This window comes from Epinephelus moara, chromosome 21, assembly GCF_006386435.1.
Source record: "Epinephelus moara isolate mb chromosome 21, YSFRI_EMoa_1.0, whole genome shotgun sequence".
NCBI lineage: Eukaryota > Metazoa > Chordata > Actinopteri > Perciformes > Serranidae > Epinephelus > Epinephelus moara.
In genome coordinates, this window is record NC_065526.1 from 15,615,737 (window position 1) to 15,640,656 (window position 24,920).

General features: G+C 41.1%; 2 protein-coding genes across 3 annotated transcripts in view; both read right to left on the bottom strand.

Moving 5' to 3' along the window:
• ccdc18 (coiled-coil domain containing 18) overlaps positions 1-2,967 on the bottom strand; it is a 30,528-nt gene extending 27,561 nt beyond the window's left edge. Inside the window, exons 1-3 of one of the 2 annotated variants that reach the window (XM_050074688.1) lie at positions 2,458-2,967; positions 2,105-2,297; positions 481-642 (exon numbers count right to left, since the gene is read on the bottom strand). In XM_050074688.1, the coding sequence (XP_049930645.1) occupies positions 481-642; positions 2,105-2,297; positions 2,458-2,558 (456 nt within the window). In that variant the 5' untranslated portion in view covers positions 2,559-2,967. Of the gene's footprint in view, positions 1-480; positions 643-2,104; positions 2,298-2,457 lie in introns of those variants that run through there. The other variant, XM_050074690.1, reaches the window with a different exon arrangement.
• Positions 2,968-5,561: 2,594 nt separating this feature from the next.
• Positions 5,562-23,047, bottom strand: mtf2 (metal response element binding transcription factor 2). The gene is made up of 15 exons (XM_050074694.1): positions 22,832-23,047; positions 19,435-19,636; positions 19,001-19,082; positions 16,898-17,008; positions 16,642-16,742; positions 16,264-16,436; positions 15,167-15,262; positions 14,909-14,977; positions 13,248-13,371; positions 12,811-12,878; positions 12,505-12,675; positions 9,114-9,222; positions 8,823-8,881; positions 8,480-8,581; positions 5,562-7,101 (listed from the first exon to the last, which is right to left on the bottom strand). The coding sequence occupies exons 1-15, from the start codon at positions 22,834-22,836 to the stop codon at positions 6,726-6,728; spliced, it is 1,848 nt and encodes a 615-aa protein (XP_049930651.1). The 5' UTR covers positions 22,837-23,047; the 3' UTR covers positions 5,562-6,725.
• Between the last annotated feature and the right edge of the window lie 1,873 nt (positions 23,048-24,920).

A 24,920-nucleotide genomic window follows, 5' to 3' on the forward strand; every position in this document is an offset into this window, starting at 1 on the left:
CACGTCTGTCCGTCCTGGAAGAGGGATCCCTCCTCAGTTGCTCTTCCTGAGGTTTCTACCGTTTTTTTTCCCCGTTAAAGGGGTTTTTTTGGGGAGTTTTTCCTTATCCGCTGCGAGGGTCATAGGGACAGAGGGATGTCATATGCTGTAAAGCCCTGTGAGGCAAATTGTGATTTGTGATATTGGGCTTTATAAATAAAATTGATTGATTGATTGACAAACAGAAAATAAAACATCAGGCATTTATATACCTACATCAGATTTATGATCTGATTTAACACTGCTCTCAACTGGGTTTAGTTTAAGTGAGACAGGCAGCTTGTTTTATTGAAATGTAGCTGTATATAAAAAGGTTGTATATAAAGAGGATGTTTTTTTTTGCTAGATTAAAATAATTAAATAGATAGAGAGGTGCAGATTTGTACACAATCTTGTGTGAAAGACCCATCTTAACTACACGTATAGGGATGATCATCATACCTGTGACTTGGAGGTGGACAGTTCGTACTGCAGAGCATCAAGGTCACTGATGAGCTGCTCATCCTGCACAGTCAAACAGGCGTTCTCCTGACGCAAACAGCCCCCCTTCCTCCTGGTAGAGAAAGACTCCATCCCTACAGACCTGGCCTTGAATGAGGCAGACTGAACAGGAAGGAGATGTCCTTGTGGTGAGAGGTGTTTTGTGGTTTGTTTATTTACCTTTGGATTATGAGATACAGTTTGCTGCACAGAGACGCTATCTCATAAAATGTTCTTGTGAAATTGACTGTAACAAAAGCACTACAGGGACAACTGCTACTGATGTAATTACCCTACTGTTTGTAAATACATTCTACTGGCAACCTGCAGAGGTGGTTTAATTTATCTATTTACCAGTGTTTTCAGTAAAGGGAGGATTCTGGTTATATACACTTGCACACATAAGACAATGTCAATGGTTCCATCATACGCCACCATGGCCTCCATTTTGCCAGCTCTACATCTCTATCACATCACTTACTTCCACCCTCACAAACTGCCTCATGGATATAAAATCCTGGTCGCAAGCTAACTTCCTCAAATTCAACAACAACAAATCTGAAATCTTCATCATGTGGCTCCAAATCCCTCAACAAATCCAGCCACAATTTTTCCCACTGCATCAGTGGCTCCATTGTTCCTGTTTTCACACACATCTGTAACCTTGGTGTCATCTTTGATCGAATTCTCTCCTTCAAACGCAGCATTAAGAACAAAAAACAGACTTTTTCATCTTAAAATAATTGCCTGTCTTCACTCCTCCCACTCCTTCGCAGCCACTGAAACACTTATTGACACCTTCATCACCTTACAACACCTCAGACATTCTCCCTCACTCTCATCCATTAAAACCGCACTAAAAATCTACCTATTTAAGTCCACTTTTAAAGGTCCAGTGTGTGGGGCAGAAATTGGCGGAAATGGAATATTCATAGTAATGTTAGTTTAAAATCACCTGAAACCAAGCATCGTTATGTTTTTGGTACCTTAGAACAAGCCGTTTATATCCACATACAGCACGGACAAACCAAACACTAGCTCTAGATAGGGCCATGTGGGTTTTCATGTCGGCCACCATCATTCTCCTACACGCTTGGCACGTAGGGGAAGCTTCGGTTCTGCAACCTCACTGCTATATGCCACTACATCCTCCACACTGGACCTTTAAATCCAATTTAATCTGTGATCTATTAGCCCTCTCTTCCTTTTCATTGCTGTCACTGCATTTATACTGTTATCACTTTTACTGTTTCTGTGACTGTCTTAATGAACGTGTAAATTGCCTCTGAGTACCTTTTAAAGCGCTATACAAATGATGCAGAACAACCACCACTCCACCCAGCTTGGTCTTGGCAAGGTGCTGAAAACATCAATTAAGTCCAAAGTGGTTGAAAAGATTTCCGCACACTTACATCTATGCAGTGTTTCACTTTATTGTTGAGCTTTCCGTCTATTAGACCTTCATCAGAGCAAAGCTCAACAATTAAGTGAAACACTAACGTGCTATACAAATAAAATGTAGGATGCACAGTATATCTGGGTGGCTGTTTCTTATTGTTTCAGTGACGAATACTCTCTTTCTCACCTTAGAGTTGGATGAAGGTGGGCTGAGACTGCCAGCAACAGCTCGTCTATCAGTCGTCCCACTGAGAGGCCTCTCCTGGCAAACACAGTCTGACTGGGATGGAGGAACATCAGGTGTCTGCTGGCCTTGTAAGGTCAGGAAATCTGGGTTCTCCTGTTCACACTCACTTCTGTCATCATGCCCTTCTGACTGACTGTAGATGGTGTACACAGAAAATCAGGGAAGAAGGAATCAAGAGAGAAAGATACACAGCATCACTCTGACTCTTTTTAAATGTCCTCCACTGGAGGCTGTAGGTTCACAGGTGTTATAGCTATTAACAGCTGGTTCACTGTGTGACTGTGGCTGCTCACCTCAGTCTCTGCTCCACACTTTGTAGACTGAGCTCCGTCAGTCGAAGCAGATTCGTCAAACTGACCACATCTTCCGTTAAACTCCTCTCGTTATCAAACATCAGAGTAATGATGAGTGCATGTTAGCTTAGGCTAATCAAACCGACTGAGATTATCACTTCAAACGTATGAGAATGTTTGGAGAGGTAAACAACACCGACAACTAGCTCATCAACATACCGTTAAACATCTGTGACTACTGGCAGAGCATGACACACTAGCAGCTAGCTTAGCTACGCTCGCTACATGTAAACAAAGATGCTCACTGTATCAACAGGTGGTTAGCTAGCTCACGTTATCCTTCTAATAAAAGCTACTGCAAAACTACCCGAATAGACAACGTTTAGCGTTACGTTTTATATTACATATTAAAATTTGTCGTCCTGGCGCTACAAAAGTAAAAAATAAGATGTATTTGAAACTTGTAGTTGAACCAAACTTCACAGTGTAGACGTAGTAGAAGGTAAGGGAGCCGGAATCATTTGTATTTTCAGTCTCCGCCTACATCCTAACAACGCGGTTTGTGATTGGACGAGCTCTGGCTGTGTGTGATGTGATTGGTGGAGAGCGTTGTCAATGGCAGTGGCCGCGAACACTGGCGCGTGCACTGGAACTGTCAAATTTACAACGGTAGTGATGGGCAGACCGAGTCTGCTTTCAGGATCGGTGCGTTTGAGTTGATACACGTAAATGTAGAAAAGCTTTTAAACCCTAAACCTTAACACCTAAATATGGTTTCACATTCTTAGTGACACTCTGTTGTAATGGTACATGCATGTTCAGCTAGTGCTGCCCAACCCAAAAACTTTTCTTCAATGTATCACTAGTCACCATGTAAAAGTTTACATTAATAAAAATATTAATTTTAATGCATTGATTCAGCGTCCAACTTGTATATAGGTCGGCCGGTGGTTTTCAAACTTTATGGGCCCAAGGCACACCTGAATTCATATCTGTGCGCCATAGACTCTATAAACAAAATGATTCAGTCATTTTAAACATTTTGAAATTACAACAAAGTACCAATAACACACCCATTTAAACAGGAAATAATGTAAGATAATGTAAGATAATACGACGTGTCACACCGTTACAATTCCCCGCACACAGGGCAACAAGTAGGTTCCCTGTGAAGGTTTTTCTAATTAAATTAAATTAGTTTTTGGGTAGAGTCACATCACAGTTACATAACATATGGTTGTAAATTCCATTGCAGGGGACAGCAAAATATTCTTATTTTTGTTCATTATTTTTTTATTTAAACTTTATTTTGATTTTTTTAAGTAATAAAAAAAAAACAAGACAGACTTCTGTCTGAACAGAAGTAGGTAGACATAAAACTTATATGTCCCTACTCCTTTCTTACATTTCTTATTTCAACAAATTTCCAAATTTATTTACAACTAATACACAACTATCCCCAAGCAATTTACCACCCAATTTAATAAACAAGTAATACAGCAAGTTTCTTTAAACGGCAATGCCATCTGCCATTACCGTTACTGGTATTCTCTGCAGCCTCACCTAATTCTTGTGCCCTAAAATGATATCTGGTCCACCATCTAACATCTTTGATTCCATGTGAACGCAACATAACATCATTATGATATGACAGAAATGTCAGTGACCAATGATCCGTTATTCTTTGACGAGCAAAGTAGCAGATATCCCAGACACCATCATAGCCTCATGCTGCAATCATGGGGTGTTGGAATAATCTGAAAAATTACTTGCCGATCATATTTTATGGTTCCTGTGATTTGTTTATTTTGCTCTTCATTATCAACGAGCTATTTATACACTCTGGGCAATAAAATACAGCACAGCTTCTTTGAAGTGCCCATGTTGTCTCCACATTACAACTTAAAGCTCATGAACACCCCAAATTTAGAAGAACCATCATTCAAGGAGCACCTGAGTGCTCTACTGGAGGTCCCAGCCGAAGTCCAATCCAATCAGTCCTCCTTCATTCACTCAGTTACAGAGTCACACCTTACAGAGTTGCGAGCACTCAGATGTTCAACATGTCAATCTGATACTTACTATACACTAAAAAGTCGTTTAAAAAGATTTGTTCGTCCATTTTTGCCCATCACAATTGAATGAAGAGGCTCCAAAGGCAGCAAATAAACATCAAACAGGCAACACAACAACTCAAAATATCGGCTTTTATTCATCCTTTAACTAAACAGGTTCAGAAGTAACACGTCAGCCTATATAATGATGTATAAAAATGTAATACGAAGAATCTCAAGAGACAAAACAGACGTTACACGTATGTTCTTTGGCTACAGAAGCCTGCTGGAAGCCAGTGGTAGCAACATGAAGGCTTAAGACACTGGCTGAACAGAGGAGAGAAGCTTCAAATGCACTGACTACATCCCTACATTGAAGAGGTATCAATGTCAAAAAGCTCTGTCCATTTTAATTAAAAAAAAAAAAATAGAAACATCTCAAAAAAGAAAAGAGAACTGAATATTTACCTCATGCAATGACATACAGCATATTAGTTTTCCAGTGATTGTTTTCTGACTCAGTTTAAACAAGCAAGTGTAGCAGTAAAAAAAGGACTACAAATTCTTTTGCTCAGAAAAAAAGCATACATACATATGATCCAAAAGTAATGTGACAAAAAGTGGACCCGATATAAAAATACTGACCGACAACACTGAGTGTATAACTTACATCTTAACCTCCTGTCGAGCTGCAAACGTGGGCCAATTCAATACAGTGAAGTTATTGGGCATATCCTGAGTGTGTACACAAGGTGAACCTGACAATGAAAGCAAAAATACAATTGCATTTTTGCACCCATCATACGAAATATTTCAACGACTGAGTCAAATCGGAAACTCCCCTTTGTTAAGCTGTATGGTCCAAATATATGATTGAACGACACGTTCATCCGGGACTAACTTGCATAGGCAACACACACAAAAAAAAAATCACAAAACTTAATTCTAGATATGGGAACTGGGTATACAACATTCATCTTATGCAGCACTTTTTTTTTCAATAACTATGAGACAAAGTAAAAACTAAATAGGTCCTTAAGGATTTCAGTCAACATTTAACAGTCGTTTTAATCACTTTCAAATCAAGATGTTTTAAAGGTTAAGCGTTTAAACTAAGGCAGCGGAGCTTCTGGAAAAAAAAAAAAAACTGTACTATGAAAACAAAATTCAGGTGATTTACAATGTACAAGAAGTCATCCTTGGTTTCTGCACATTTATACACTGATATTTTTTAACACTTCACTTGGGGATATTGTTTTTTTAAATGTCACATTTTAATTTAAACAGGGAGATATAATCAACGTAAAATATCAAGAACACTATCGTGGATGAAAATGCTGCCTCAAATTATCTGTTCACACTGAGATGACGGCCTAACGGATATAATTTGATATGTGCAATCCATAATTTAGAAAAAAAAAAGAGAAGAAAAAAAGCATATGAGAAAATACAAATGTGGAAAATGTGATAATAAATGTAGTATAATTCTATATAAAATTAAACATTTGCAGCAGCACATCTCTTTTGTTTTGAGTTCCTCTTTCCAAAACACACCTAAAGGATATGTCTGCCCAAGACGACAAGAGGTACTCATTGCTGGGTTAAGAGAAGGAGGGGACAATGTCGCAAATGGACACGTGTTTCCTAACCCAATTGGTGAGAAAATAAATGTTAATCAATCTTTCAACAAAGCATCCCCTCTTTCTCTTACCCTCCAAGATTTACCATTTTATGCCTGACCAACTACATTCTGTCAAAAACACAATTTCAAACATAACTGGTCTGGAAATGAAAAGCATATCACTGGATTAGAAATTAAGTACAATGACGATTCACTGAAAGCCGACAGATGCAGTGCACCGATCAGTTATTTGCCCCTGAATATGGGGAGGGGGGGTTGCTGTAAACATTCAAAGCAAATAATGAAAATTAAAAGCAGAGTAACACAAACACGCTGTGGTACAATGACAGTGCCTCGTCGTCTTTATCAGTGAGTCTTTAAGCACAGGAGGAAAAGACATGTTTCAATGTGCACTGGACCAGAAGGCTTTGCAGTGAGCCGAACAGGCAAAACTTGCTCCTGTCTAAACTAAACAAAGGCATATAACTATTAATGCTCTGCACACAGGCTGTGCACACATGTGTCCTTAGCACAGCCAGAGACGTCTTGCAGGCGCAGGTTAAAAGTTAGAAGTGATGATGGCGATGACAGGCCTACGAGGCAGTGACTCCTTCCCACTCCACCAGGTACTGCACCTTGCCGTCAAGGGTGACCCGTCTCGCCAGGACTTTGTATTTTTCCCCACAAGCCAGCCGCCCTGCTGCTCCGAAATAGCTGCTGATGGAGCTCTTGAGGTGGGAGAGCTGGCTGCTGGGGTCCATGCTGTGAACTATGTCTGTGGAGTGAAGCCCAGGGAGCGGGCTCAGCATCTCCGTCGCTGAGGGGTTTGGGTCTGCGTGGCTAGGAGGGGGGATCTCTGGGTTGGGGGGCTGCAGGGCCCTTCGAGGCCGCCCGCGTTTCCTTTTTAAGGGTGGAGCAGAAACAGGCATGGTGCAGGCTGTCGTGTGTGTCTTGCTAGAGCTGCAGAGGCTGGAGGGGGTTTGACAGGAAAAGAGGAAGTCAAAAAAAATTATTTTAATTCTGATGGTAATAAAAACAAAAGGATACAGAGGGGAATTACACAAATAAGACTAAATCTGGTTTCATAATGCTGTGCAGCAACTGCTCTGACAACCACACACCTGCGCAAGCAATCCCCCAAAGAAGCAAGGCATTTTTAAAAGCCGCCACTGCTGCTACTGTCCAATAACAGGCAGTTGCTTCAATGTGAGGTCGCCTGGTGTCGTGTAAATAACTGAAAACTGTAGCAAGGAACTGAAATCACTTAAATTAGCAAATAATTTTACATATGTGTACAATTTACCAGTCATCTAAAGTTTGGTGGAAATGTTATCCCAGGCCCATGCTGCGCACCAAATCCCAAATTTTTCCTATCATTTCGAATTTCGCATTAAGGAAATTAAACTGAGAAATGAGCAAGAGGGTCAAAGTTTAAAGTGCAATGGTACGAGAAAGTATTATGTCCACATAGTATGCACACTCCATACAACAGTACGTACTTTGTAGGGGCAGCTGCAGCATGGACTTACAGTAAACAGAGCAAGTAAGCAATGCAGAACGTAGGGCCACTTTTTCATCTAATTGTCCGAACAAGTTTCTAGCACTGTGTTGTACAACTCAGGGTATTCAGACACCAACATTATCAACTCCATCTTGTCGTCTCTCTGCTTCCACAGTGCTTGAATAACAATAATATAGATGATGATTGCAGAGATGGAAGAAGGTTGTTCCAAAGAGATGGTCCTCTGTATTTCAATGAATATGATTAAGAGAAGTCCGACAATATGGAAGATGAAGGTCCTTAGAGTGTCTTGTGAAATGAGTGAATGTTTGAGGAAGACTTTAAAGAGTTCTGGAAAAATACTCGGCAAGTCATGAGTGTGATGTACATATTTATACATGAATACACAAGTCTGGTATATTAGCAACATTTGCTAGTTGGTACACACTAAACAGTGTACAGCTAAGGCTGATGGGAATGTGGAGAAAATATTTTGAAAGTATGTTGTATTAATAAAATATTGGACTTGGTGGTGGCACAGAAAAACTTGAGGGAGCCATGAAAGTCTGTCTTAAATTTATGTTATACCATCCAATAATTTTAGACATTTCACTGAAAACCAGAAATGTAAACCTCCTAGTGGTGCTAGACAAAAAGTCAGAAGACCCATACAGTCTTTAGGTTTCTTCTTCAGGGGGCTATGAATGTCTAAAAAAACCCTAATTGCAATCCATCCCATAGCTGTTGAGATATTTCAGTCTGGACCAAAACTGACAACAGACAGACCAACAGTTCCCTCTATAGAGCCACAGATGTCAGAGTAAGAAATGAGCACCGCAGGCATACCTTGACTGTCTTGAAATGCTAGTTGAGGTAGTTTCTGTGGTGCTCAGGGCTCCTATGGATTCCACATCTGAGGTTCTTGAAGACAGCAGAGACCTCTCACTCCTGGTGTTGACAGGAAAGAGACATGATGATAAAACAATTATAAACAGACAAAGAAAAAGGCTGCTGAAAGTTTGTTACAGTTCCTGTACACATAGCTAAATAATTTACTCAATTTGTCCATCAGTTTAGTCGAAAATGAAAACAGTTGTTGGCTGCAGTCGTGACAGTATGGTAGCCCCACCACTACAAAATGGAACAGTAGTAATGGTTTAGAAATTCAGCACTGCAGTTGCTCACTTACTTGATAGAGGTTAAGTGATCCAATGTGTGGGGCTCTAGTGGTAGAGACTTTCTTACTTCCTGTCAAATACAAGAAAAAATTATCATATCTCAGTGGGTTTCCTTTTTAATTTAAAAGTTTCTCAGTATCCCCAGAAAAAGTTACAGTTTGAGAGTTCTTGTGAGTGTGAGTGTGTGTGTGTGTGAGTTCAGACCTATAGAGTAACACTCAATACCCATCCCTCTCAACAACTATGTACACACCCAGCCCACACCCACCAAGAAATGCATACAAATGCATGCACACACACACCTGGGGCAAGAGTTCACCGCGTTGTGGTTTAGCCAGAGAACGAGCTCCTTGCTTCCCCTTTTTCTTCTTCTTCTTCTTCTCTGTGCCATTGGTTAAATTGCCGCACGCTCTAGAGCAACAATAACAAAAACAGTTTCACAAGTAATGACAGTTATGCACTAATGACACTGTCACTCTTAAAGAGACAGTTCACCCTGAAATCAAAGATGCATATTTTTCCTCTTACCAGTAGAGGTAATTATCAGTCTAGATTGTTTTGGTGTGAGTTGTCAAGTGTTGGAGATATCAGCCGTAGAGATGTCTGCCTTCTCTCCAATATAATGGAACTAAATGGAACTCGGCTTGTGGTGCTCAAAGCACTAAAAAATACATTTGAAAAACTCAACAGCAATGTCTCTTTACAGAAATCATGACCTGGTTACTCAAGATAATCCACAGACCTTGTTGTGAGCAGTTTCATGTGGGAACTATTTTCTTTCTACTGAACTACACCCACCAACTGTATCACCGAGCAGAAGGAAGTGTGCATCTACTGCTAGCTCACCTAGCACCACTGAGCTAGCTAACATTACAGCTCAGCTGAGGAGGACGCAATAATGTTTACATAACAGGCTGTCCCAAACACAAGCCTGTTGTCCATGAGTAGATGCACGCTTCCTTCTACACGATGATGAAACTGGCAGGTGTAGCTGGTTTTGCCTTTTCCAACCTTAATTCTGGACTTGTCAGTATTTTAAAGGGCATAGTGCACACCTTAGCAGATGTAAAATGAGAAGAGTCTTACTCTTCATTGCTTCAGAAAAAACATTCCTCCAATAGCGAGAGGGCTACAGATGTAGCAAAGTATTGGGGCTTTAAAGGTGCTTTCAGACCTAGAGTTGTCTTGCTTTGGTCTGAATCAGGGACCACTTCTGTTACAATGTTGCATAATTGTCCAGAGTTGGTTCGTGTTCTCACGGCAGCATTTACAAGTGGACCAGATCAAATGCCTTGCACGAGAAAGCTGCTCTTGATTGGTCAGAATTTCCATGTGGGAAAAATCCAGGAAGTAAACAAAACGTTGAAGAAGAGTACACTTGCAAGATAAATGTGACACTTTCTAATGTCACAATGGAGGGACAACTACGCAGGTTGATTTTAGCGCTGCTCATCGTGGACTATATTGCTGTCTAGGGGTGGGGGAAATTTCCGAATCTTAGATGCATTGCGACTCGGACGTGGACGAATCTGAATCGATTCACAAACGTCCAAATTTCGATTATTTAAATCTGTTAATTAGAGTAATACAGAAGGTTCTAAATAATGCAGAACTAAGAAGCGCGGTACGTGTCATCTCCGGGACACTTTGGGATGCGCACCTGGAGCAGACACGCCGACACGCGCACAGAGGAAAACAAACATGGCTGACCGCCACCCACCTCGCCATGAGATCCGAACAGCTCCTTCTAATTCAACAGCTCCTTCTACAACGTTGACGGTGGAAGCGAACTGGACAAGAGCCACGTTATATGTAAGCTGTGTCATGCTAAAATAAAATACTTTGGCAACACAACAAACATGAGAAGCCATGTAACTCGATTCCACCTGACGGAGGAGTCAGGGAGAAGGCAGGCTGTTGTTGCTGCGGCAACTAGTGGCGCTACTGACCAGAGAACAATCGAGGAAGCAATTAGAAAGCTGCCACCCTCATCGGAAAAGGCGAAGCGAATTACGAAGGCCAAATCCTTGGCATTTATTCTTCCGTCGTGGAAAATCAGGGATTTCGAGGACTGCTGCATACATTGGAGCCCAGATACACCATCCCATCCCGACGCTATTTCACCGACACCCTACAACCGAACCAAAACAGAAGTCATGGCCTCACTGTTGAAGGCAGGTAGGATCGCAGTTACATGTGATGCGTGGACGTCTGTCGCCACCAAATCATTTGTTACTCTAACTGCGCATTTTATCTTGTGATTTAAGATNTCGTTAGCGAATCGTGAGGTGCCCAAAGATTCCCACCCCTATTGCTGTCATTGTTCATTTTAGTCAAACCATACAGTTTGAAAACGAGGCACGGCTCCAACTAGAAAACAATGTTTTGATGCATTGGATGTGCTGAATGTGCATATTAAGGCAGTACAGGAGGAGGTGCACATTAATAATCCTCCAGGACTGTAACATGCTCATGTTTAACCCAAACAATGTGTCATGTGACTGCAGTTGGTTCAGATCGAGGTCGGGAGCACGTTCTCACCACAAATGAACCGCACCAGAGTTTGTTTGTATCCTCTTCAAGATGGTCTCAGTCCAATTGTTCTGGTGCGCACCTGAGTGTGATTGTTATGTTCACACCTGCCCAAACAAACTGCACTTAGGTGGCAAACTAAGAGTTCAACTAAACCGAACCAATCAGGGCAGGTGTGAAAGCACCCTAAAATTTATCAGTAAAAAAAAAAAAAAAATTACACATTTCCATTTACGTGGCACCAGTTCTAAATTTAGGCATTATTCACAACAATTAAAGGAAAAACTTTAATTAGCAATATACTTGATCAACTGACCCGATAAATTTCCTCTTTAAGAAGCCTGTCAGAATCTGTTGATTTTTCTACTGCACCTCTCCCTTTTCTTCTCTATTGATGCACTATGGGCAGTAACCAGGCATGATTAGGGTGGTATCATTGTTTTTTTTCCAATACCAGTGTGCTAAAATGATACTTTTAAAATGGTGCCTAAACTGATATTGTAAAAAAAAAAAAAAAAAAAGCACATAATGGCAGTCAACAACATTAAAAAGCGTTTTTCTTTTTACTGCAAAGACACATTTGAAACTGAACAACATATTATCTCTTCATGTGTCAAAGTACACTTAAATTTATGAATGAATATATACAAAACACTATTTACAAATTCACATAATTGATAAAACATAACCCAACTACAATAACTGGGAGAGACTTGGCAGCCAGACATTTCTCTATAACCTGTGTAGGAGCAACTGAGATTGTCACTACAATGAGATTAGCTGGTCTACCTTTACAGTCCACCTTAAGGGAGGCTAACTTGGCTCGCTAACTTCAGGGCTAACCCTCTTTACTTTGATCAGCAGGTGAAAAGCAGGACACGGGAACTTGGCATGGGTCTTGAGGAGTTGTACCATTTATTTACTGACAAACAGCCTGAACTGTTCACACACTGCACTGCTACTTTTAACTTCATACTCTCTGCTCAAGTCGCTGCAGCCTCACTGTCATGAGTCACACACATTATTTCTCAACCACACACTCGCTGAGCACAGTCTGGCACCAAAATGAGGCACTGAAACCAGCGTTGGGATTTGGTCCGATGTCCTACCAAAAATATTTAGCAATACCAAACTTCAGAACTTGTAGGTTTCACATCTTACCTAATGCCAGATAGCGCCTTGGTGGACTTGCAGCCCTTGATGGTGATCTCATGTGAAGCCCTCTCCAGCGCTCTGCTGGTCGGCTCATGAGAATTGGGGGGAGTAGGAGGGACACGGACCCTCAGCCCAAACAAGTGCTTCTTTTTCTTCACCTCCTTCCCCGACATGAACCTGGAAAGGGAGAGAGAAGGAGGGCGGGTAATGACAGGTACAAACAGGACACATTGGAGTTATAAAAAGTCATATGGTTAAACACTTTCAGGATACGATCAACATAAATGATTAACCAGTAAATGAATAACTTACATGTTGCTGTTGTTGTTTAATGCCTCCAGAACATTTTCATATCGCTCTGATCTGGGAGTGTTGGCGAGCTGCAGACACGGGGGAGGGCAGATCGCCAAACAGGAAAGACAGGGTGCAAGAAAAAGAAACAAGGTAAAGATTTCAGAAAATCAACAACATATGATTTCAAATGCTTATTTGTTAATTTAATAATAATTAAATCTTCAGGACCAGCTATGTGTTGCTGCATTAAGCAGCTACATAGTGTGGAAACCACTAATATGTAGCAGGCTGCCAATTCTGAACATCCACTCTTTAATATTAGACTAAATATTACTCTACACAAATACATGTGAGAACATCAAATTGTGTCTGTGTGTCCCCAGAATTGGCCTCTAGTGTGTTACAAATCAAAATTATTGAACAGTCACATGTAACCTGATAAATAGTGTCCTTACCTCCCCCAGCTGCAGCAGATCCCAGTTATCGTTGATGTAAGCCATCAGGTCCATCTCAGAGTCAAAGTACTTCTTCTTGTGGATCACACTCAAGTTGAACAAACTCAGGTGTGTGACATCCTCCCTGAAACATTTGAGTAAGAACTGAATTTTCTTTACTTAGTCTGGTTCCAGGAGAACATTATAAAACAAAATTAAGTATGTCTAGAAGATGCAGGAATTCAGAGACGTGGTAAGGCATAACGGCACATTAAAAACACAGTGGTGGTTATTATTCTGTGATTTTTGGCATTTTATGTGTCTGATTTAAAGGTCTGCCTCCAAAGAACAAGTGAGAGACGTTACTCAGCTCACAGATTGAGACTGAGGGGAAAAACAGTGTGTAAAGCCAGCATATTAAGGCCCTGATCACACAGGAAGCGTTTAGCAGCTGGAGGCGGCTTTTCGTAGTTGGTTTTTCTGAGAATTAAGCTTTTTGATCACCGTTTTTGCGTTGCGAAGTGCCTCATGTTTCTGTGCTCTAGGCGCCTGTCGTTTTTGCCAGAGCACTCTGAACTCCTCAAGTTGAAGAAAAAAACAACTCAGCTCAGAGCGGAAAAATGCACTACATCTTAGACTTTTCCCCATTGTCCAATCGAATGATTTGAGAGGCGGGCCTTCTGTGGTGGTCACGACAACAGGTTTACAGTTGGTAAACACTGGGGGAGAAACTGGTGGTAGCGGTTGCTGGATACCCAGAGCTGTACAGCCCGATGATAGACAGCAGGTCTAACCCTGAGTCATCCTAAAATCTGCCTGGAAAAGGCCATCATGGAGACGAAGCTCCTGGACCAACTGGTGGTACTCCCGTGATCCACCCTCTTTTTTAGGGTCTCATGTACCCACACAGATCTCTGTTTCCCTGTGCCCAACAAACCATCTGCTGACAGCAAGTACCCTCTGCCTCAACATTTTTAATAACGAGCTACTAATTACTGGGGGAGAATGATTACAAGGGAAGGTTAGGGTAAGAAGGTGATGGGTTTTTGTTTGTTTTTTTAATCTTTTTTTTTTTACTATTGGCATTCAGTTAAAAAAAAAAAAAAAAAAGCGGTGCAGTACACCTCATGTTTTGCAAACTCCAAAACGCTTTCTGTGTGATTGGAGCCTAACACATCTTACTCTATGAATTTAGGGTGTTTCAACCAAACCAGAGTTGGTGATTGTTGGAACAGAAGAAAAAAACAAACCAAGGGGGCTTTTCACATCAGGGACACAGGCCTAGATTCGAGTACATTTGACCACAAAGTCCAGTTCTTTGATTAGTCTGAACACTGTGTACCGTACACAGACACGATTCGTCGATTTGTGCCCAAATCCAGTTGAAAAGGTGGTCTCTAGTACAGTTCACATGTACTCCAGTACAGTATGCATTAGGTTTGAAAACCAACTGTACCAAAACACGGAAGTGGACTGCTCTTAAACGTGACTACATGGAGTTTTTAAATCGGTTATGAAACAGTCTCAATTCATTACTGATGCCTCTATATCAAACAGCAGTGCAGCCTGCCGTACTAGCTGATGGTTGGAAAATGTTAACGCATCACCCAACCCTAATGCACATAAGACTGGAACATATCTATCTGTGCCAAAGCTGAACATGAAACTTAAGATTTACTTACCATCTGAGAGGCAGTCGCCTGAGGCACTCCGGTCCACGACGACAAACGGAACAAATGAACTGATAAAACCTAAAGTTACACAAACACAAGAAATGTGTCAGCTTATTACAATGCAAAATGATTGGGTGACATATTTTAAAGCCTGGCACTTTACTGTTTCCTAAGGTAAATGTGAGGACATGACAGGAATTGTTACACAAGCAGTAATACAAAAAAGGCAGTGTGGTGAGTATGAAACACTTATAGTGGTATTTGCACCTATCTCCGTTGAGCATGGGCATCTGTAAGCAATGTAGACACGCCTCATGAAACCACTGCAGACAACTGTTACACTGCAGCATCTTCAGAAACCAGCTTCAAGGAAGGAGAGAAAGAGAGCGTGGTTATGGTGATTAACACGGAGCATGTAGGCAACTGACCTTTCGCTAAGCCCCGCCCCTTTGTGATGGTAGTCGTAAGCATGGAGCCCACACTGTAACTAACTGCACTCCTTAAAGAGATATGATCATATTTTTGGAAAAATGAAACAGTGATTCCAGAGAGAAGCACACAGAGGGGTCTACAGTGTGTGTTTGAAGGATATATCCAGGATGTCAAACTGACTCAGCAGCAACAACAGGTTAAAAAGACAAAGATAGTTAGAAGCTAAAGCCGAACTATAGGCTACAGATCACAGTGTAAAAGTGAACCACCACATCACTGCTGATCGCCACACAAGACAATGAATATAAAGGGAAACTTTGCTGATATTGAACCAGCTGTGTGGCATCACAGTGTGTGCAGATGAATGGTGTTTGGCTTCAACCCCCACAGGCAGGGATCTCCGAGGGAAGTCAAACAACGTTCATCTGTGCACAATGCGATGACACACAGCTGGTTGTATATCAGCAAAAACTGCTTCCCTTCACTGGTTCCTGTACAGCAGGGTCAGTCTTCTTTATTGTTATAATCATTACAAAGCAAAAGCAGCATGTGTATACATTCAGTAGGCTATATCTTCAGTAGCTAGCTAGCTAACCCTACACTTTTCAGGGTTTGATTTTGGTTTTGGAACAGGGAAGAAACGTATATCTTTTTCCAACCTCTCCAGGTAACGAGTATCATTAATACACAACATACCCCAGGCAAAACATTTAGCTCCAAATCCACAAAACCAGCCTGAAAATGATGGAAATCTGAAACGACTGCATTAGAGTCAATGGAGCACAGCTGTGTTGTTGTCGGACCCTGGTCTGAGCCGGGCCAATGCTACATTATAATGGCCAGTCTGCGTCCGAGGGCGGGATTTAGCAAAGGGTCAACTGTTTCCTACGATTTTTTTGTGTGTTCTTCACAGTAGGTAATGTGTTACTCACTCTCCTGGACCTCCACAGTAGCAGTAGCACTGCTGGATGTTAGTCCTGTGGTCCGGGTCCCAATCCAGTTTGTCCAGAGCATATGGGAAGGACAGGTGCAGCACCACATGCTGCTGCTGTTCGTGCTGCGGAAAAGCTTTAGTAGACGTTCCCCTCACATGGACACCACCCCTCTGTGAAGCACACAGACAAAAAGCATGTTTAACCCAACTTAATACTATGTACACACCTACAGTATTTACCCCAAAGATTATCTTCTATTTTACAGTTCAAGCAGAGCAAATAGAGTCTCGCAAAAGAGCTATCATAAATACATGCTCATTGAATCACACTCATACATTTAACTAAAGGTATCTTTACTCAAAACACAAGCTGTACCTTAGGCATAGAAGCGAGCTCGCACTCTGAGCAGATCCACTTGTCTTTTGAGTCAACAACCGCGGCATCGATGATGGGGGTGTGGCACAGCTGATGGTAGCCTAAAGGACAATGAACAGAGTTCAATAAGTGGATGAACAAAAAACAGATAATTAAGAAGACTAGCTGTTTAGAAAAGAGAGGCTGACATAAAAGGGCCGCACGTACTGCTCTGTTCAATATTAGGTATGACAGCATCACAAACAATAAACAGTACCTTGTCCACAATTGTCACAAATGACAATTTCATTGGGTTCATCTGAAGTTTCATCCTGGCAGATAGAGCACACAATGTCATCGTCGTCATCCTCATCATCACCTTCGTTCTCTGAAATGGACAAAAGCAAAGTTGCAACAGAGTAAAGGTAAGCCAGCACCTCAAGTAGTGTTTTAGTGGGGAACTTTGGGATTTTTCAACCTGGACCCTATTTTCACTTGCTTTTGTGTCGAATTGACGAATGGGAACAACAGCTTTTGAAACTGTGTCTGGAAATGAGCGGGAGCTTTGCAGCCGGCGGCGGCGAAACAGAATGCAATGTAGCCACATAGGGCATATGTACACTTTCAATTTACGTCCACTAAATGAGCTTGTTTTTGCCACTGACAGGCTCAGATTGTTATTGTAAGTATCTGACAACATAATGAAAAGGATCCCTGAAGGAGGCAGACCTTTAGTTAAAGATTAAGATCCTTTTTAAGCAGAAACAGCCATGAAATCACCACCATCAGAGCCACAAGACTCCATTTAAATAAACAGTCATTTTTAGCACGTATTGAGTCTGTAATACTTTTCCCACTGAGTGTATTCATGTACTGTCCCTTTAAAAATGTACTACTGCGTGTTTAGTCATGTGACTCACTCCAATCCACGACCTGGAAGCAACATGGAGGAGGATGCAAACGCCGTGCCAAAGAGAAATAAAATGCCAAGTCCATCGTTTGGACACATTTTGGCTTTCGTGAAGACGACAGTAAACAGAAAGAAATCAAATGTAAACGCTGCGGAAAAACTGTTTCAGTGACCAAAGGTAATACCGCCGATCTGTTTCAGCACTTCAGCACAATTATGTTACCAAATATTAACAGTGCATGGCTCAAAAAAAGAAAGAGACCAACATGTGCCTAGCAACAGGTGCCTCCACAAAGCAGCTCTCGATAACACAAACATTTACAAAGGCTACACAATATTCAAAAAATAAACATTAACAGTTCATCTGTGTGTTTCTTTCCATTATCTTAAAATTGCAAAGATAAGATACGCAATCTTTCATTAGAAAAAATATCCCAGCTTTAACGGTTGAACGTATTTACAGTACAAACCTTGTCAGTGAACTATGAGGGCAAAAAACAAAAACAAAATAATCATTAACTGTAATCGAGGTAAAATGTTCAATTAATTTCGCCCAGCCTGGTACTGTATAGAGCCAGCACATTTTCACATCTAACAGGGTGAATTAAGGGTTCATTTCATCCAAACCAAAAGTTGGTGATTGTTGGGGCAATGGAAAGAAAAACCAAGACGGCTTTGGTGAGTTCATTTTGTTTCGGTCGACTTTGAATGAGACGTGTTTTACTGTTCATATAAATGGAGTCTGGTTATATTAGTGGTTAATAAGTTCTATCTCTGTCAGGATCCTTTTGATAATGCTGTCAGACACTTCAAACAATAACCTGAGCCTGTTGGTAAATTTCTGCATTGCTGCAGCAAAGTGAGATCTTCAACCACTGGAGGTCAGCAGAAAACAAGGCTTTTAGCTGCTGTGTAACACTGTGTTCATGCAGCTGTGCAGCAACATGTGGATCAGCCCAATTTAAAATCAGTCAAGATCAAAAAACAAATATAAACTCAAATGGTGGATATTTGTAAAAAATATGTCTCCTTTTGTAATCTATCTCACATTATGTTGTGTTTTATAATAAAGCAACTCTGTCTGTGTCATATCTACATTTTAACAGACTAATCTGGAGGTGAACAGACCCCAGCATCTCTGTGTATCACCCCTGTGGTCATTGTCACAAGTGGGCAGTGAACTTATGCTGAACTGATGCCAGACACTGCGGACAGTTAACTGCCAGCAACAAGTGGGGAGATAAGTAATGCAGGCGATAGCAGACAGGGGTGCGGTCAGGACAATGCCCTTCCGAGAATTTGAGCAAAATCGATTCTGAACTGTCGAAGCTAGAGTGCAAAAATGCTGCCGGGCATTAAAGCATGGATGTCCCTTACATTACCTGCAAATGATCATGGACTGCATTTTTATTTTACTGTGAGACCCAAATACTTTTACTGACCTGTAAATCTTGAAGTTGAGGGAATTACCTGTCTGAATATCCTTCCACAGAACCCACGACTTTGAATGATCCTCAAAAAGCACAAAGCATCGCTGCTTGTCCCGATCTATCTGAAGGAGAAAACAAAAATAGGGGTTAATGTCTTCCTTAACACCACACTGTTCTCAAAGCCTAAATATACTGCTCAGGCCTCGCACATTTTCACTTTAGTCCAGTGAGATATAAGATAACATGTTTCATGTCACATCTGCCTAATTTAGAGGATTTTGCCAGGTAGACTTTATGACGAAAACTGCTAAGCATAATCTCAGTAACAGCTGAGGTTTTGTAAAATTAGTTGAAACAAAATGGCCAAAAAACTGTCAAACATTTGCAGCTGATGGCCTCCAGTTTCCATTTTTTTGAACATCTGCTTCACTGGAGTATGTGATGACACTATGATAGTGTTTCCCTCATACTAACCTTGTTGACTTTCCCCAAGTAGGACAAACCATCTGACCACCGGGCCAAGACGACCTGTCCCTCTGTGAACCGGTCAGACATGCTGTCCTCCCCATACTCTCCCAGAGCAGAGAGTTGTTTGGGGGGAGGGGACACAGCCTTCTGCTGCCGCTGGGGGAGAGCTCTGTGATGGACAGACAGGTGATCCACAACCCCTGAGTCTCTGAAAGAACAGGGAGAGATGAATTTACAATGGGGAAAGAGGTGAACCACATTTAACAGCATTTTCAGGTGATATATCAATCTGCGTAATCATCAATTCCCAGGCTATGTGCCGTGCTGCCAACAGTGTGCTTGGTGCATACTACACAGTCTGTCCTTAGTCCCTCAATAACAACACCTCTGTGGCTTAAAAATGATCACACTACAATCAACACTATAATTAGGACAGCAGTGAAACTCATTTATAACAGCTAATGGGAATCATGTGCAGATATGTGTGTGACTCTTTGTCCTGTATGTGTAATGGAAAATACAAGAATACACTGCATGGTCACAGAAGAGCTTACAAAACAATGGCTCAAAATAAAAGCATGCCATTTCCCCTCCAGTGGATACAAACAACAGGTGATTATGCTGATAATTAGTGCTAATAGGTAATTAACGCAGACCCTGCAGTCAGTGAGATGTCTGCAGGGCAATGCTAAGTAATGTCAAAAACTAAAATAAACACAAAAGGTATTTATACTAAGATCATGACTAGACATAATCTCTCTATATCTCATATTCGACAACAATGGGAAGACGATGTTGAGGTCCTGCTGTCAGATATGGAATGGGACGTGGCTCCTTTATGGTTCATTCGTCCTCTGTTCGGTCAAGACATCAGCTACACTTCCCTAAAGCTACACTTGCAAGCGTATTCCCGAACGTAAGCTATTTGGGATCAATAGGATCTGATGAGTATAAAAAGCTAAACACTGTCAACCATAAACAGGCTGATTATAAATTCCAAGTGTCCTTAAACGAGTTCTTCCTAATTAACAGTGTCTTAGCTTCTTACTGTGGATAAAATTGGTCGAATCTGTTGTCATATCAAACTACAAACAGTATCAATCATAAATAAACAAGTTTCAACCATTAAATCTGATCAGGTTTTGTCCACTTTTGTGTCCGGATCGGCTGCAGATTGACTTTGCAGAGATGGCTGCCATCTTGTTTTTACATGGATTAGAGTATTTTGCTCTCACTACCACTAGATGGGACAAAAACGTGTCCATACACGAGGACAACAGGTCTAAGTTAAGCAGAATGAAGTATAAGCTGCAGGAAACCCAAAATGTGATGTCCTCATAGGACGACACAGGGTCTCAGGAAGATATGTTACAGGTGTAAATAGACCTCGGCGACCATCTACCATATGTTGTGGGCTTGCCTCAAGCTTGCCCCTTTCTGGTTGTCATTTTTTGACACTATTTCCAAGGCTTGTGGCTGTAATGTTATGCCTTCTCTTACAATTGGTATTTTTGGTAAATACCAATACCCCTGCCCTCTTACAGGTCATTGACTTTTCCTCCATTTTAGCTACTCAATTCTACTTAAATGGAAGAATGTAACGCTTCTATCACACAGCCAGTGATCAAAGATGTTATGCAGAATATCTAGCTGGAAAACATCTGATGCACCCTCAGCAGCTCAATCAATAGATTTTACATTAGGGTACTCTACAGTCTTTACACTGGTCCGGCCCGCTTGAGAACAAACAGCTGAATGAGGCCCATGAACTAAAATGAGTTAGACACCCCTGCTGTAGACAGTCTGTCCTGTATGTACTTAATTTCACTATGATTTTGGGGTTTTGGGTGCACTTTTATTTATCATCTACCAATCCTCCGTCACCATGGTGTTCATTTCCACTGCTATGCAGATGACACACAGGTCTACATCTCATCTAACCAATACCCCTGCCCTCTTTTAAATAAACAAATAAACATCTAAACCCTCCACTGCCCTTCCTCGCCACCTGCCTTGAGGACATCAGGAGTTGGATGAGCAGGAACTTTCTGAAGCTCAACGGCAGTAAAACCAAGGCCCTGCTCACTGGTTCCAAAAACATCCTGGTCGAAATCCAAAGCTCCCACGTCCCACACATCATCATTAATAACTTCCCTGTACCCTTCTCCAGCCACATCAAGAGCCTCGGTGTCATCCTGGACAGCACTCTTTCATTCGAACCACACATTAAGAATATTACCCAGACTCCACCCACCACTGTAGTCTTGGTCCATACATTTGTCACATCTCATACTGACTGCTGTAATGCAGCTCTCTCTGGCCTTCCCACCAAACTTATTAACAGATGTCAAATCATTCCAAACTCTGCTGCTCACCTTCAAAGCCCTCCACAATCTAGCCCCCACCTCCCACTCGCTGCTCTCTTCCTGTGCTGGTTTCACCACCTCCCACCTCCCACCTCCCACTCCCTGCTCTCTTCCTCTGCTGGTTTCCTAACCATACCCACCTCCCACCTCATCACCATGGGTGCCAGGGCTTCTAGCTGCACTGCCCCCAGGCTCTGCAACTCCCTACCTCCACTTATTCCACAGTCCCACACCGTAACACCCTTCAAATCCCATCTCATAACTCACCTGTTAAAACTAGCCTATGCACTTTAATATTGACTGTACCCTGTACCCTCTGCACCCCATGCCCACCCTTCTTTTCAACAGATTTCATCCCAGTAAAAACATGTGTTTTCCAAGTCATGCATTTTGCTCTGGCTGTTATTCTATGCTCTGTACAGTGACCTTGGGTGTTTTGAGACACCTTTTGGAATTAAATGTATTATTATGATTATGATGATGATGCAAGGGTTTTTTGTTACTTTATTTATTTGTGTGTTTTCTGTTTTAGGACCTGACTGTATCTCTTTCTTTTCTTCCCACTCCTCTATATTTCTGTAGATGTTTGGACTTAAATGGTGTTAACACACACACACACACAACTTATTATCAATTTTGAAGCTACATATAAACTGACACCTGAATGTGCATTTGTCAGTTGTATTTAAACAAATTTAGCACTTAATATTTTCATATTCTGCTGCATAAATATTATTCTTTAGGTTATTTTAGAGATTATAGACTTAAATTTTCTATTTCCCTTTACCCACTGTCGGTCAGTCCGAGATCCCCTTTGTTCGGATAATGAGTGAACATGGTCAACATTAGCTGCCAGCGAGGATAAAGGGCCAACTAGAAACAACATTTCATACTAAAATGTCTTCTACATGAATCAGCAAACAGTCGGGCCGTTTCTTCGCATGAATAATCCGCATGCGGAGCGGTAACCCCCGAAGAGGTCGCAGGACGTCGGACCCACACCCCCCCACCAGGATGAAAACAGATGACAACAATACCTCATTCGGTCACCTCCGCTTCTACAAACGACTCGTACGACAAAATAACTAAACAGGAACGGCCGCTGCTCTCCGGTTTCTTCTCTCGTTGAATTTATTTCAAAGTATATCACGGAAACTTGCGGGGCTCGTGCCTTCTTCACAAGATAACAAACGTTCCCTGAATATTCGCCATTTTGCTTTCCCGCTGATGGACGGGGAGTGCATTATGGGAAGTGTCTAAGCGAGGCTGCGTTCACCTTTTTTCAAACATTTGAAATTGTAGGCAGGGCACTAACTAAACAACATATCCGCCCCTTAAAGAAGTACAGGAGATACTATTTTCATCGAGCAATACACGTTTACTGCGGAATTTCCTCTGTAAGTGTGGATAAAATACAAACTAATGTTGTAAGCATTATAAATTAACGGTCAGATATGTTCCTTGATTAACATATGTTTGTTAAAACGTTTAAAAGTTCGACAAGGTTAGTGTTTGATAAACTTGTGATCACGCTGCTACAACATCGTGTGGTGGTCGTCAGGTCAAGCGTTTATTGTGGATGCTATGACCGGAAGTTGGACTCTTAATACAAGAGGGGGTTTATTGTGAAAGACTTGGCGGAAGTTTGTTTTGCTCAAGCAATGCAACCACACAATACCATATAAATATATAATAATAATGATAACACAGTACTCACAGCACAATACTCAAAATGATTTATTGATTTCAGGGCAGCGGTTGATCCACGTTCACAAACATTTCGTCAATTTGAAACATCCTGAAAACTTAAAACGTATGCTTTTTGTCTTTACTGATCACTGCTTTTTTCTGTAGGTGTGGATAAAATACAAACTAACGTTGTAAGCATTACAATTGCTTTTATTGTGAAAACTTAACGGAAGTTTGTTTTATTAATTCTTGCTACTTAGTAGTAGTTTCAGAATTCAGCAATGCAACCACACAATACCCTAGAGTAGTAACAACAACACAATATCACAGCCCAATACCACTTGACAAATATTTCATCCAATTGGTTGAGATCCTGAAAACGTCTACTTTTTCTGATTGATCACTGCTTTTTTTCTATAAGTGTAGATAAAATACAAACTGACGTCAACATTATAAATTAATGGTCAGACATTTTACCAGATCAAGGGACTGTTCGTTACTAATAAGGGGGGAAGGGGTGGTGCTAAAATAAAGTATATAAATTAAATTAATTAAATTAAATTAAATTTAACGAAGTAGGCATATCAGAAATATTTTAAGCACTGGGCAGGGACTTTTGTTTTTTATTTTGGCTTAGGGGTGGGACATATAACTTTAAATGGTTATATTTTGTATTTATTTCAAATATTCTCTGAATCTCAATTCCTGATGGAGGGTTTGAAAGGCATGCTTTGTTTAAAAAATTGCCAAATGTACACTAATTATCAGAGCCAGAATCTGTAACAACAGACATTGTTGTCAGATATTCCATTTTTTTAATTTCAAAATATTTTTATTATGATTTTCAAAAAGGAAAAAAAAATAGCAGGGTTGGGCAGACACAACAAGAAAAGTAGACATGACTCTGAGGCGATTACAGTAATACCTTATACCATACAACAGCCCTTCCCTCCCATCCCCCACCCATCCTCCTCCTATGCCCAATTTTTCCCCACCTTAAAATATTTCCAAGGCACAGTGTCTAGAGTATAATATGCAGAATAGCAACATCCATGGAGTCAGGTTTTACTTTTTAATTATTAGCCTATGTCAGTTGAATTAAAACACATTGAGTGCTGATGTTGTTTGGGTGTTATGAAAATGAGACAAAAAGGGTCCCCAGGTCTTATCATTTTTTTTCTCTGAACCACTGGCAGAGAAGCGCAGTATCGTAATTTTAGGCACGACATTACGTCTTGAAGCCACTGGCCAGATGTGGGCGGGGCAGTCTCCTTCCATTTGAGCAAGATGGCATGGTGGCATCATTGTTTTTGCATTTGTCACAGATGGGAAATGTATCAGGGTAAATACAAGATAGCTTAAACTTAGACATGTGGGTGCTCTGGACAATATTCAAATTTCTGACGGTCTGAACACATCATGCACAAGGAAGGCTTC